General features: G+C 42.3%; 1 protein-coding gene across 1 annotated transcript in view; it reads left to right on the top strand.

Annotated features, from left to right (window-relative positions):
- vps50 (VPS50 subunit of EARP/GARPII complex) overlaps positions 1 to 12,546 on the top strand; it is a 138,578-nt gene that overhangs the window by 106,723 nt on the left and 19,309 nt on the right. The window contains exons 23-24 of the mRNA XM_076301733.1: positions 7,013 to 7,161; positions 11,292 to 11,388. Of these exons, the coding sequence (XP_076157848.1) occupies positions 7,013 to 7,161; positions 11,292 to 11,388 (246 nt within the window). The remainder of the gene's footprint in view (positions 1 to 7,012; positions 7,162 to 11,291; positions 11,389 to 12,546) is intronic.

Below are 12,546 nucleotides of genomic sequence, written 5' to 3'. Positions count from 1 at the left end.
AGAATCAATAGGTGTTGGAAACGCTGACTAATGCACATTTTATTTATGCGCATTACCACGGATGCGCATCACTAATTCACATGAGTTGGATGGAAACACACTACATGTGAGCACTTGAGTTAGAAGAGGTCATTGTGCACATCCCAGCATTTTTTTAAAAAATGTGTACACCTGAGCCATGAGCTGGTAGTACAGTAATGATGTCTAAGTTTCAGGTGGATTTGAGGAAGTAATACATGGCTATTTCCCCCTTTGTTTGTTTCCTTTATTTATTTTAATTTGTTTGTGCCACAGTTTTGTTTTTAGAGAGGTGTTGCCATTGAGAGAGAATCCATATTGAATCTTCTCTGGGGCTGCCATGGTGGGTGGTTGCTGCTTTTGGTGTTTCACTCTGCCCACCGGCTCTAGGCGGCAGCGAGTAGTGTGGCACTTCACATTTCCAGTGATGGTGATTGATCGTTCACCATGCTGGACACATTCTCTCGGTTACAAAAAAATAAAATGGGGGTGGCTGTGACTTTGAAAAATGAATGTTAACAAATGGGGCTCGTGCGTCATGACATTTTGGAATTCTGTGTTCTTTAAATGATTTGATATGAGGCAGAACTTGGGGAGAGGTTTTGCTAGCATGACCCTGGTTTCCAAATGAGTATTTATGCTTTTAATGAATCCCTAAAATCTTTATGAAAATGAGTTTCTAGCGAGGCTGGACTCTCTGATGCCTCTTGATGCTGGATCTATTAAATTAGTCATTGTGTTGGTGTTGTTGTTGTTCATTCCAGGTATAAAGTTGACTGTAAGATTTCTCAGTTGGCATTTTAAATAATAATCATGATCTAGTTCTCCTTGGAGATTTTTCTTGCCAAAAAGGCACTATGTGCCCAAACATTTGAAAAGACCTAGTCTTATCAAAAGTGCAAGCTATAAACAAACTTTTGCGGAATGGGTCCTCTGGCATGATTGTGCACGTCATCCCTGACATTGGCTCTACTTCCCCCCTGATTTTGGGAGCGCCAAATGTTGTCTTTCCATGTTGTCGGTGCAGTGATTCACTCAATTGTGTTGTGTTTGCAGAGTCTCTTGCTAAATCTTAGAGCTTGTGCCCCTGCCATAGCCAGTTTCTTTTTTCTCTTCCTTTTCTTTACGGAGGAGAGAAATCTTTAGCTTCTCATGCGACGAAAGGCTACCCATCTGGCAACACATTGGCTATGTCTGTCAAGCGCGCCTTTTTTATAGTTTTATTCTAACCTCCTTTTTTATTTGTCTATGTAATTTTCCAAGTTTGTGAATGTGTTCCAAATCCCAACTTTGGAAAATGGCTGCTTTTTCATGTCAGTCACGCTGAAGGCAACTTTTGTGGCTTTTGCATAATTATGAATGGCGTTTTAAACTGGGGGGCATTTCAATTAGAAACAGTCTTATATTAGCATATATGAGAATAAGAGGATTATGTCTAGCATAAATATTGACAAAGCACTCAATAGCCGGTGTTGAATGTTGACAAACTGTGTATATTTCAAGGAGAGGGTTTCGTAGGCAACAGTAAAATGCTAATTTCATTATTTATCTCATTCAACACATCTGAGGCAATACTAGTTTCCCTGGGGTAACCTGATGTCAAAATTGTATTTTTAATCTAGCTTGTTTATCACTATGTACTAAGCATTTTCCTCTGAGTATTTTGCAAGGTCTGAATTCGAAGTTGATACGCCTTTGAGGTTAGGCAACATTTCATCTGCTTCATCGGTTGCCGATATTTTCTTTTTTTACTTGTACTTGGTACTCATGACTAATTTCTCATTTGTCAGGGTAGTATTGCACCGTTTCCTCAGTGTATTTCCAGTTGCTTTACATGTCAGAAGAAATGGTGATTACTCTGACTCCTCCTTTTCCTGTTGCTGAAGACACTTGTCAGTGCAGTAGGGATATACAAGTGCTGTTTTGATCTTGCAGTGTGTGGTTAAATCCATTTGCTGTGATGAGAATTTTTCTTTCCTGCAAATCCTTCGCTACACTCTCTTTTGAGTAATGGAAAGTTCAGCTTCTTTTTTGGGTGGGTGTTGCTTTCAAGTGCCATTAGCTTCGGGAACATAAAAAACATTTTTTAACCCAACAATTTATGTGATTAAAAAATGCCAACCCAATTCAATAAAGAAGCCTCTCAAAATGTCAAATACTCGACCCACGACATACAAATAACACACCCTGCATGTAAAGTTAAAGTTTGACCAAGATCTGCTGGCAGAAGCACCGGATGGTAATATGGGAGACTTAATTCTGAATGATGTAGGAGGACAGCTCTCACCCTGCTGAGTCGGCCCTTGTGTCCACCTTAACCTTCAGACGCAGACATACGGTCTTCATCATGACATCAAGCTCAGGGCTCATCAGCGGCTCATCCGTCCTTACACATTTAAAATGCTCACGTAGCATTGACCTCTATGAACAGTGACCCGAGGTAGTGGTGGAGGTGGTGGTGATTCGGTGACAGTGCTGCGATCTCAGCAAGTGAGGATCCCTTGAGGTGACGTTAATCTGCCTGCTAATGTGTCATAAGGCCTTTTAATCCAATTTCCATGATTGTATATCTCCCCTATATGTGTAAGACAAATAGATGAGAAAATCAATCTGAATGCCAAAGCTCACGATGACTCATATAAATTCATTAATGTTTAATGAGAGGTGCCGGAATTAGCCAGGGTTTGATATAATTTCATGTTCTGCTGTATGTTATCCATTTAGTAAACATTGCATTAATATTTCATGTGCCCTACAGCATTTTCTTTTTTCATGGAGCTTTTTCAAGTTGACTATTCCTGAGGGCATTACTAGAGTGAATTGGGAAACAGTATGTGATATTTGTAGGGGAAACTGGTATATATATATACATTTCCTAAAATTAATTACAAATCTATTTTATGCAGTGTATCTAATAAATATGCCATTTTGACCGACTGATTTTGCTCTGTATTACGCATGGCTCCCTGCTATTACTGAAGATTTCTCAAAAAGATAAAACTTAAAATACTTTTTAAAAAGTGATGGTACTGTAGAACACAATTCCAGACACAGTCCCTGTAGCATTTTGGTAAATCCAGCCATTTACATAATTAAATGACAGGAAAGGCTTTTACCTGATATGCCCTCTAAATAATCTATAGCTTCTTTCAGACACATCCTCCGCAGTATATGCGGATCTTTGTTAAACGGAGGTCCGACCCTTCATGTGATTCAGATATGATGCTAACATGCGGACATTATGTGTGAACGACACTTACGCACATGAGCAGAATCTCCGTGTGGTTGAACACGCGCATGAACAGAATCTCTGCATGTTCTTCGCTTCGTTCAGACGCGAGCTCATTTACATAATGAGCGGAATTCCAAATGGCCAGTTATGTTGTTCAGATATACGGCCCAACCGCTTGACATCCACAGAACATGCGGGCTTACACCTACTGTAGGTCTGAAAGCAGCTTATTAGAACATATGTATGTATATATATATATATATGTATATATATATATAAATCTGCACACTGTAGCTCCCTTTCAATGCCGTTTTAATGAGTTTCAGTAACAGTGACATCTCAAGCTTTATGCTCTGACTCAGACCTCAGACTTGCACTTCTTTACAGCTGAAAATGCACAGACACTCTGATCAGCTTAAATAAGTTGAATGGAAAATTAAGTTTAATGGAAAAAGGCTTCTGTTACATTTTGTTTATAAGATTTTCTAGGGGGTGCCAATAATTGTGGCACATGTACTTTTGTTAAAAAAAATATTAATTTCTTTATGAGACATTATTTTTTACTCAGGATTTGCTTCCCTTCAAGATTGGATTTTTCCTCATTGTTTTCATTCTGAGATTAAGATAAATCACCAAAAGATGATTTTTTTTCATACCTGTTTTAAGTCAACTTTACTTGGGGTGTCAATAAATATAGAGGGCGCTATAAAGGGGTCAAGTTCATGAACCCTCTCAGTACATTGGAAATGTAGTTATTATAGCCAATGAAAGATTGATAGTGTATTTTAGATGTAACAGAATTTCCTTGCAAAAACTATATGCAAACCTCTGGTCAACCTCTTGTTAACCTCGTGTTACCGGAATCAATATCTACGTTCTGTTGGGGAATAAAAGGACCATTGTCAAGTGGTTAAGTAGGAGAGAATCGTAAATCACTGTTATTTTCCGAGTCTACTTTAATCATTTACATTTGGACCACATTGAAGAAAAAGACTTAATGGATTTTCTGGACAGTTTCCATAAGTCCTGCACCTCAATCATGTTTATGTTGTGCAAAGCAGATCCTAGGTTTTCCTCAATGGATTGCACAGGATATGGCCAGACCACCTTGCCATAGTCAGGACGTAGGGAGTAAATCTTTATTTAACACCGCACTCTCCCATGGGAACCATTATGTCTGTGACCACTTAGTTTGTTGTTGTCTCCTATTGACCTGAAATAAGATCCTACTTAAGGAAAATGTGTTGGTATCTCGAAGCTGGGTAATTCATTGTTTACTACTGACACCATTAAGGTTGTTACAGCTTATAAACTGTATAACCGTATAAGTTCACATATCTTAATGATGACTACTAAATCAAGGCTTATTATATTTGTCCTTTTTCCCTTCTATAGGGAATGGGATGCATTATGCATACAAAGGGATGCATTATGCATACAAATCCTCCTTCCTAGCTATCCTTGCAGCTTGTTAAATTCCTGCAACGTTTGGCCGCCATGGCGACCTTCTCAGTTGCTCCCTCTCACCTGACCAATAAGCATGAGCCTCGCTTGTGTCGTTCCTGTGCCTGAAAATGTATGATTCTGTTTTTTAAAGACTGTTGTAGTTTAAGTTAGGGGCGATGGATGACATTCTGGTAGCAACAAATAATACTGCTGCTAATGCTGCTATATGGGGACTGACCCAGTATTACTGACCCAGAAGTTATATTTCTCTTAGGTAAGCTATACTGACAATGAGTTTGGTTGTATGGAGAGAGACCAGGGTTTTGTAGTCTGCACTTGAACAGGGTCTTTCTTTTCAATTCCCTTTTGTTTGTTACTCATTTTATACTCTGTTCCCACCGGAGTAGTAGCGTGTGATAGGGTTATTTTCACACTGGTTGGGGGTGCTAAACATGGCTCTGCCAGTAGTGTGTCTGATGGGCTAGGTTTCAGCGGAGATTGGCTTGGTGTGTGGGGAGGGGAGCTAATGTAATGATATCACGTTGGTTCATTACCTGGGAGATTGGTATTGATTTTGTCCCTCCTGGCCCGTGTGTTAGTGGCTGGATGAGGGTCTTTTTGTGGTGGTGCCCTGTTCACAAGCATTTCCCAGGCTTCCCATACATGTTCTGGTGGGGAATACATTTGATTTTCGGTTATTTAAGCAGAAATAACATTGAAATGAAGAACAAAGCCAAAGCTGGACATGGCCCAAGATAAGCACGTGACAAGAGGCCTACTCTGCTGTGCTGCTCAATTGAGAAATGCTTCGGAAACACTTGTCAACTCGGGAATCTGGGGGAAAGCCAATAGGTAAGAGCCATAGAGGAAAGCATTAGGAAAATATTCAGTGATGTTTTGTTACATTGGTACTATGTCTAAACAGGATACCTACCAAAAGCTGCACTCAAACACATGGCACTCTGCACATTCTGATGTCAGTCATAATTTTCTGGATGTCGCTACCAGAGAAGTCATCATGCTTCAGTCTGTTGCATCTGTCACCAAACTGAGCTGAGACTGTACAATGCAAATGATGTCCAACTGAAAACTGGTTCAAATCAAATGGACCTCACTTCTCTCCATTCAAGTCCTATGGAATGGTTCCGTCCATTTTTTGTCTATGCGCCTTGGCATTTCTGAAAAGTGTGACAAGCTTGTCATTGTTACACATGGCATTTTAATCCCTGACAAACTCTCCAAAAATGTCATCAAGTCTTTTTTTGGATGTGTCATAAATCCGTTTGTCTTTTCATCTCCATGATGTTATGTAGGGTCAATTAGAGCTTACAAAAAAGCGTCTTAGTCACACACAAGTTCAGTACTTTTCATTTTTGCCGCTCTGACCTTATGACCTTAATGTGTGTATCGGCAGATCCCTCTAAATGAAACTCTTCAAACCTACTGTAGCGTTTAATGTTACTTGAGCGGAACAGGATGCTGTTTGCATGTTGTTTACCATGCTTGCATGTTCTTTTATAGTAAACAAGGTGTTTGAAATCATGAAGGCTTTGACGGTGAAGTCTACAGTACATCATATGCAGCTGCTGCTAGATGCAGTGAATGTAAATGCTGGGTGTTATTGTGCGTCTTAGTGAGCATCAAACTAAGTAACAAAGACTTTACCTTTCTTCAGACAGCTAGATGGAAGATGAGGGGAGCAGAGATTGGGGAGGAAATGATGTAATCCCATTTTCTCTGCCTTTGAGATTCTTCCTTTCTTTTCTTTTTTTCCCCCGCCTCCATGCACATTCATTCCATATTTTTCAAAGTCAAAAGAATACCCTTGTAGACTCAGACCCAGTGTTACGAATCCCAGCTCTAAATAGACCATGGAAAGCTGTGTCAATAAAGCCATGAATAGAATCTCATCCATGTTTGTTTGTAGGTTTTCATCTCTGGGGATATGATGGTGATCTGTCAGGATTTGTTTACGTGTGTGTGTGGCATACAAAAAAGAACTTTGCTCTGTAACATAAAGGAGGACAGATTGAATTGTCTTCTGTTTTAAGCATGACAACACTAGATAAATAGCCATGTTGGTGAAAATTCACTGTGAAGAGAAACATACCACACACTTACATGTATATTTACACCCATTCACCCATAAAGGTGTTGGCAGGAATAGCATTCAGCATTTTTAATACTTAACTGTGTGTGTGTGTGTGTGTGTGTGTGTGTGTGTGTGTGTGTGTGTGTGTGTGTGTGTGTGTGTGTGTGTGTGTGTGTGTGTGTGTGTGTGTGTGTGTGTGTGTGTGTGTGTGTGTGTCCACTCAGGAGCCCAGCGGGGAGAGCATGGGTCCCCATGGTCCCCCTGAGGAACGCCGGGAGAAGGTTCCCAGCCCCCACCTGAGCCAGATGGTGGTGCTGACCTCCAGTGGAACGCTCTACGGCCTCGCCCAGAGAGTGGTGGCCACCGAGTCCCTGTGAGTAGCCATATCCACCTGCCACATTTTGTGTATTTCGGATATTATTGGCTGTACCACATCTGGTTGACCTGAAGTACAATTTCATGTTCTGAGTTGCTGTACCCACCTACCTGGCCCTCATACTCATTCTGATTGTTCTTCACCATCTCCTTCATCCTCTCTTCTCCTCTCCTCTCCCCCCTCCTCTTCTCTCCTCTTCTCTCCTCTCCTCTCCTCTCCTCTCCTCTCCTCTCCTCTCCCTGGTTTTGTCCATCTCTGTCTCTGTTAATGCCAACCACCGCTCTATTCTCTCCTCTCGTGCTCCTCTGACTCCATTCTTCTGTCTTTAGCTCTCCTCCTCCTGCCTGGTGCTATGTCCCTATTGGCTTTTGATTCCCTCCTCTCAATCTTCAATATTTCTCCTTCCCACCCTCGCTGTTTCTCGCTTCTGTTTTCTCACTTACCGGTACTCTGTAAGAGGAACTCTGAGGCAAAATCTCATTACGATCAAAGCGCAACCCCCTCACTACCTCGAACCACCATCACTTCATCCACCATGAATCCCACAGATAAAAAAAAAGATGAAGAGGAATATTATCTCCTTCCACCAAGGAATCACATGGTGTGCGTCCATCTGTCCTGAAAGAAACAGATTGAAAAACAAATCAACATAAAAGGGACCGCCACAGCAGTGGACTCACAAGACGGAAACTTGACAGGTGCCCAGCGTTGCCCATATAAGGCAAGCGTGGAGACTCCTGAGGCTCTTTAACGAAAGTGTCCTGTCTGGATTTGTCTGCTTGTCCCCTTGCCCCAGACATCGCTGCCCTGCGCTGAAGGTCTCTGTCCAGGCCCATCAGCCATTTTACGACTACGTCCGCGTTATTTAATTAGCCCTCTTCATCTCGTGCCTCGGCCCTTCTCTGAAGTCTGTAGACACCGCCTCCCAACACGTCTCCAAACTTTTTGAAATCACTTTTTTTTTTTATGTCACTACACACCCAATCTCACAAACTTATACAAATACACTTACACACTTATACTTATACTCTTCGAAACACACACACACTCCCATTCTAATCACACTCATTTCGAATTCCATTCTGTTTTGGACTAACAAACTACGATTGGCAAGCGCTTGCCTCGCGGCCGCCTCATGCACGCGTAGGAGCTGAGGATGGAGATCTTGGCTATCGATGAAGTGCGTTGGAAGCCCCCCGCCCCCCTCCTCGATCTTTCCCAAGCCTCAGAGATACCTTCTCTGCCTGTCGCCAGATGGCTTGGTCAGCCTCGCCTTGCCAGTCCAGCAGTGAGATGGCTCAGAGAAGAGAATGAGAGAGGGACATAGAAGGTTTTTTTCTCTTTAATGGGGGGAGGGAAAGGACAACGATAGCAGAAGAGCAACTGTGGCCAGCGGAAAGGGGGGTGGAGGGGGCCAAAAATAACTTAATTGATGTTTTTTTTCTTTTTTTTATCCTCTGCAAGGGAGTGTTGTAGCTGCAGGGAATGGTGTACGGCACAGCTCTGCTCCGACTTAATTGCATTGAAAACGGTGTTATATATATATATATATATATATATATATATATATATATATATATATTTCTCCCGCCCCCTACACACACACACACACACACACACACACACTCTCACTCTTTCTCTCTCACACACTCATGTTCCAAACAGAGCCATTCCAACATCTCTGCCCATGGCACCTCGTGTGGTTCTTGCCACAGATAGGGCAATCGATAATGCCCTCAGGGAAGGTGACAATTTACTGCTGCTTGAGCTAAAACAAGGAAGGGGGATATTTTTAAGCATTTCCACTATGTTTTGTTTGTGTACAAAACAAAATTGACTATGTAAATAAATAGATAAAGAGTAACCTGATAAACTAGTCCAATTACACTTGGCTTGTGCTGAGGTCCATTTCCGACAGCAAATAAACAGTCCTCCCCCCGGCCTCCCATCTTCCTCCTCCGCCAGTCTGTTTCTCTGGCCTCAATTCCCTCTTAAATGCATGTCTATTTAAAACACAATGATGATAATGTGTGTCTGTGAGGAAGCCAAAACAGAATGCATTAGCGACAGGCAGCTTATCTCGATTGAGCCGAAGGGTGGTCTTGCAGTGACTCCCTGGACATATGAATGGGAAGAGATTCTGATTCAAACTCATCCTCTGTTGCCCAGTGATAACTCTCCGATTCCCCATTTAAGTCCTTTTATTTTGCTGCTTTCATTACCACTGTCACTCCCTCCACTGTCACTCCCTCCGTGTGTGTGTGTGTGTGTGTGTGTGTGTGTGTGTGCGTGTGCGTGTGTGCGTGTGCGTGTGCGTGTGCGTGTGCGTGTGTGTGTGTCTGAGTTACTGAACGGACTGCATCTGTTTTCAAGTTAATGAATTCTTAATGACTGGGAAGGGCCTTTGTGTCAACTCCTGTCATTTGCACACTGCAGCGGTGGCTGATTTTTCAGTTCTGTATTCTCTCACTGTCATATTGGCAACCCCCTGTGCAATGCTGTGGGGAGGGTGTGATGCAAGTTCAACACACACACACACACACACACACACACACACACACACTTACACATACACACTCACTCTCACACACACACACACACACAGAGCTATCAAGTTTCATATAGCGAGATCATCTTCCTCCATTTTCTCCATGCTTCTATTGCTCATTGGCTGTGTCTTCTGTAGTCTGTCATCCCTATTCTGTTTAAATCAACTCAAGTCGATGTGTATGTTCAGTTGCAGTTGTAAGCATAATTATATCGCTGTCTTTGTAGACAGCCCAGGCTCCAAAAACAGCAACAAAAACAACTTGGTCCAGCCTGGACCATAAAAACATAACAAACTGATCCAGCCAATCACCGACGAGATGCGCGTTTAGGAGAGTTTCAATCACATAGGAGGGAGGGTGAGTGAGTAGCGAGCTAGCTCTCTGTTTTGTTTGAACGTCAACAGAAGTGACTTTACCCGAGAATACGAGAAAATGAATGTCTAGTTCCCAGACCCCATCTCAATGAGATGATGTCTGACGTTAGCCAGGCTAACAGACACCGGCTTTCAGATGTAATATTAGCCCGCTGAACTTGTTGAGCTTGTTGCCCTGATCGTGTTCCTTAAATGTGCATAATTATTGAGGTCTTGACAGCTAAGAAAGTTTGGGCATTGATTGGCCCTTTTAAAGAAGTTGTTATCGGCCAGGCTCTGGCCTTTGTTTGTTTTTTCAGAAGGCCTATTGATTTTGTTTTGTTTTTTTCCTTCATGGCTCTTTTCACCCTCATCTTTATACCTTGGCAGGAGTTTGGATAAGAATTGGATTTTGTGCAACTAACAGCGGGGGGAAATCAAAGTGATTAACTTTCTGAAACCCCAAACAAACAAAAAAGTCCCTCACATCAGCAAACATGCACCAGCAAGTCCATAATGTCATGTTAAGCTCTATTGCCTTAATTAGCATAGGCCTCCTGCTTTAATGCAGAGGGCAGCTGCTTGTCCTGTGAAATGCTTGTAATGGCTGCATGATGGTTTGGTATACTGAATTATTTCCAGTGGATAGGAAATTACCTATGTTGCCTCGGGAGATTTGCTTCTTAGTTGAGACCGTGTACAAGCTACACCCCTGCCATGGTTAGATTCCCCTTACCTTCTGCTAGAAATGAGAGATGAAGCCAGATTTTTGCTCTCTTTAGCAGAATAACTTTTGAAAGGGCCAAGTGTGGGATTTGAGTTGTCTTGAATACACCATTATTCATATTTGATATATTAATATCATAATATTATGTATAGTTTTTCCCCACTACATATGAATGATCTGTTTTGCTGCTGGAGATATGTCTGGCTCTTTAGTTAAAGCCATCCATAAACTCTACCGTACCTACTACCTACCTTAAGATATCCTGGCAGGGCAGCATTACCTACCTACTGGATAAAATGAGAGATAATGCCCGATTTAACCCCTTCTAGTAGATCTCACAGCCAAGAATGCCCCCCGCTTGAAAATGTGTTCATGAAGCAAAGGAAAGGTGTCTGTTTGGACAAGGAGAGGAACACTTACTGGCAGTGCATCATCTTTTGTGTCAGTCGAGATCCAGATAAAAGTCAAGGGCATGCATGATGTGTTTCTTTCACGCAGAGTGTTTCTGGCGGAACAGTTTGACTTCCTGCAGTCGCACCTTGACGCCATGATGCCTTCAGCCAAGAAGCCCTTCTTGCAGCAGTTCTACTCGCAGGTTAGACGACCTCCCCTCCTCCACACACACACACACACACACACACACACACACACACACACACACACTATTTCTGGATGTGCCCTTTTCCCTGCTTGTCTACATCATCTTTCATGTTTTCACCACCCACCAGTCGTGACTAGACCCCCGAGCTTCAAAGGCTGATTTCTACCATCTTAAAAACAACAGAACAGAACAGAACACTCTACTTTGTCTGTCACCTGAAGCATACGGCTCACAGTTATCAACAGGGCCAAGCCCACAAACGTGCACACACACACAAACACATGAGCATGCACAAACTTTTACACACACACATCCTGTTCTCTCATACACACACACACACACACACACACACACACACACACACACACACACACACACACACACACACACACACATCCTGTTCTCTCATACGCGCACACACACACACACACGCACACACATAACATACACACATAGACACATAGACATAGACAGAAAGAGAGAGAGTTGGCTTTCCGTCATGCCGTGCTCCTCCCCAAAGCGTTCCAAAGAATTTTCAGCCTTGGCCCCATTGTGTCTCCCCCCCTACCCTTTTCCAGCCCCACCCCTCTGCTCTTCCAAATCTTTGGTGCTTTCAGATTGAGTGGGACACGTGATTTAATATTTGTTCACCGTTGTGCACCCTCTACCCTCTCTCTCTCTCTCTCTCTTTGTCTCTCTTTCTTTCTCTCTCTCTCTCTCTCTCTCTCTCTCTCTCTCTCTCTTTCCTCAAACTCCAAAACAAAACAAAAAAGTAAATAAACGTTCCAAAGAATTTTCAGCCTTGGCCCCATTGTGTCTCCCCCCCTACCCTTTTCCAGCCCCACCCCTCTGCTCTTCCAAATCTTTGGTGCTGTCAGATTGAGTGGCTCTCTTTGGTGCTGTCAGATTGACTCTCTCTCTCTCTCTTTGTCTCTCTTTCTTTCTCTCTCTCTCTCTCTCTCTCTCTCTCTCTCTCTCTCTCTTTCCTCAAACTCCAAAACAAAACAAAAAAGTAAATAAAAAAAATTGGTAACACTTTATACTACACACAATTCATCATTTGTTAAGCCTTTGTTACTTAGTAGTTAATGGTTTGTTCATCATTAGTAATTTCTTGTTCATACATAATTTATCATCAGTAAAGCATTTGTT

This window comes from Alosa pseudoharengus, unplaced genomic scaffold, assembly GCF_046254945.1.
Source record: "Alosa pseudoharengus isolate Yale_2024_CS ecotype anadromous, Long Island Sound unplaced genomic scaffold, YU_APseudo_1.1 YU_APseudo_1.1_scf_23, whole genome shotgun sequence".
Classification (NCBI taxonomy): Eukaryota; Metazoa; Chordata; class Actinopteri; order Clupeiformes; family Clupeidae; genus Alosa; species Alosa pseudoharengus.
The sequence above is the reverse complement of the archived record's forward strand: the minus strand, read 5'-3'. Positions and strand labels throughout refer to the sequence as shown.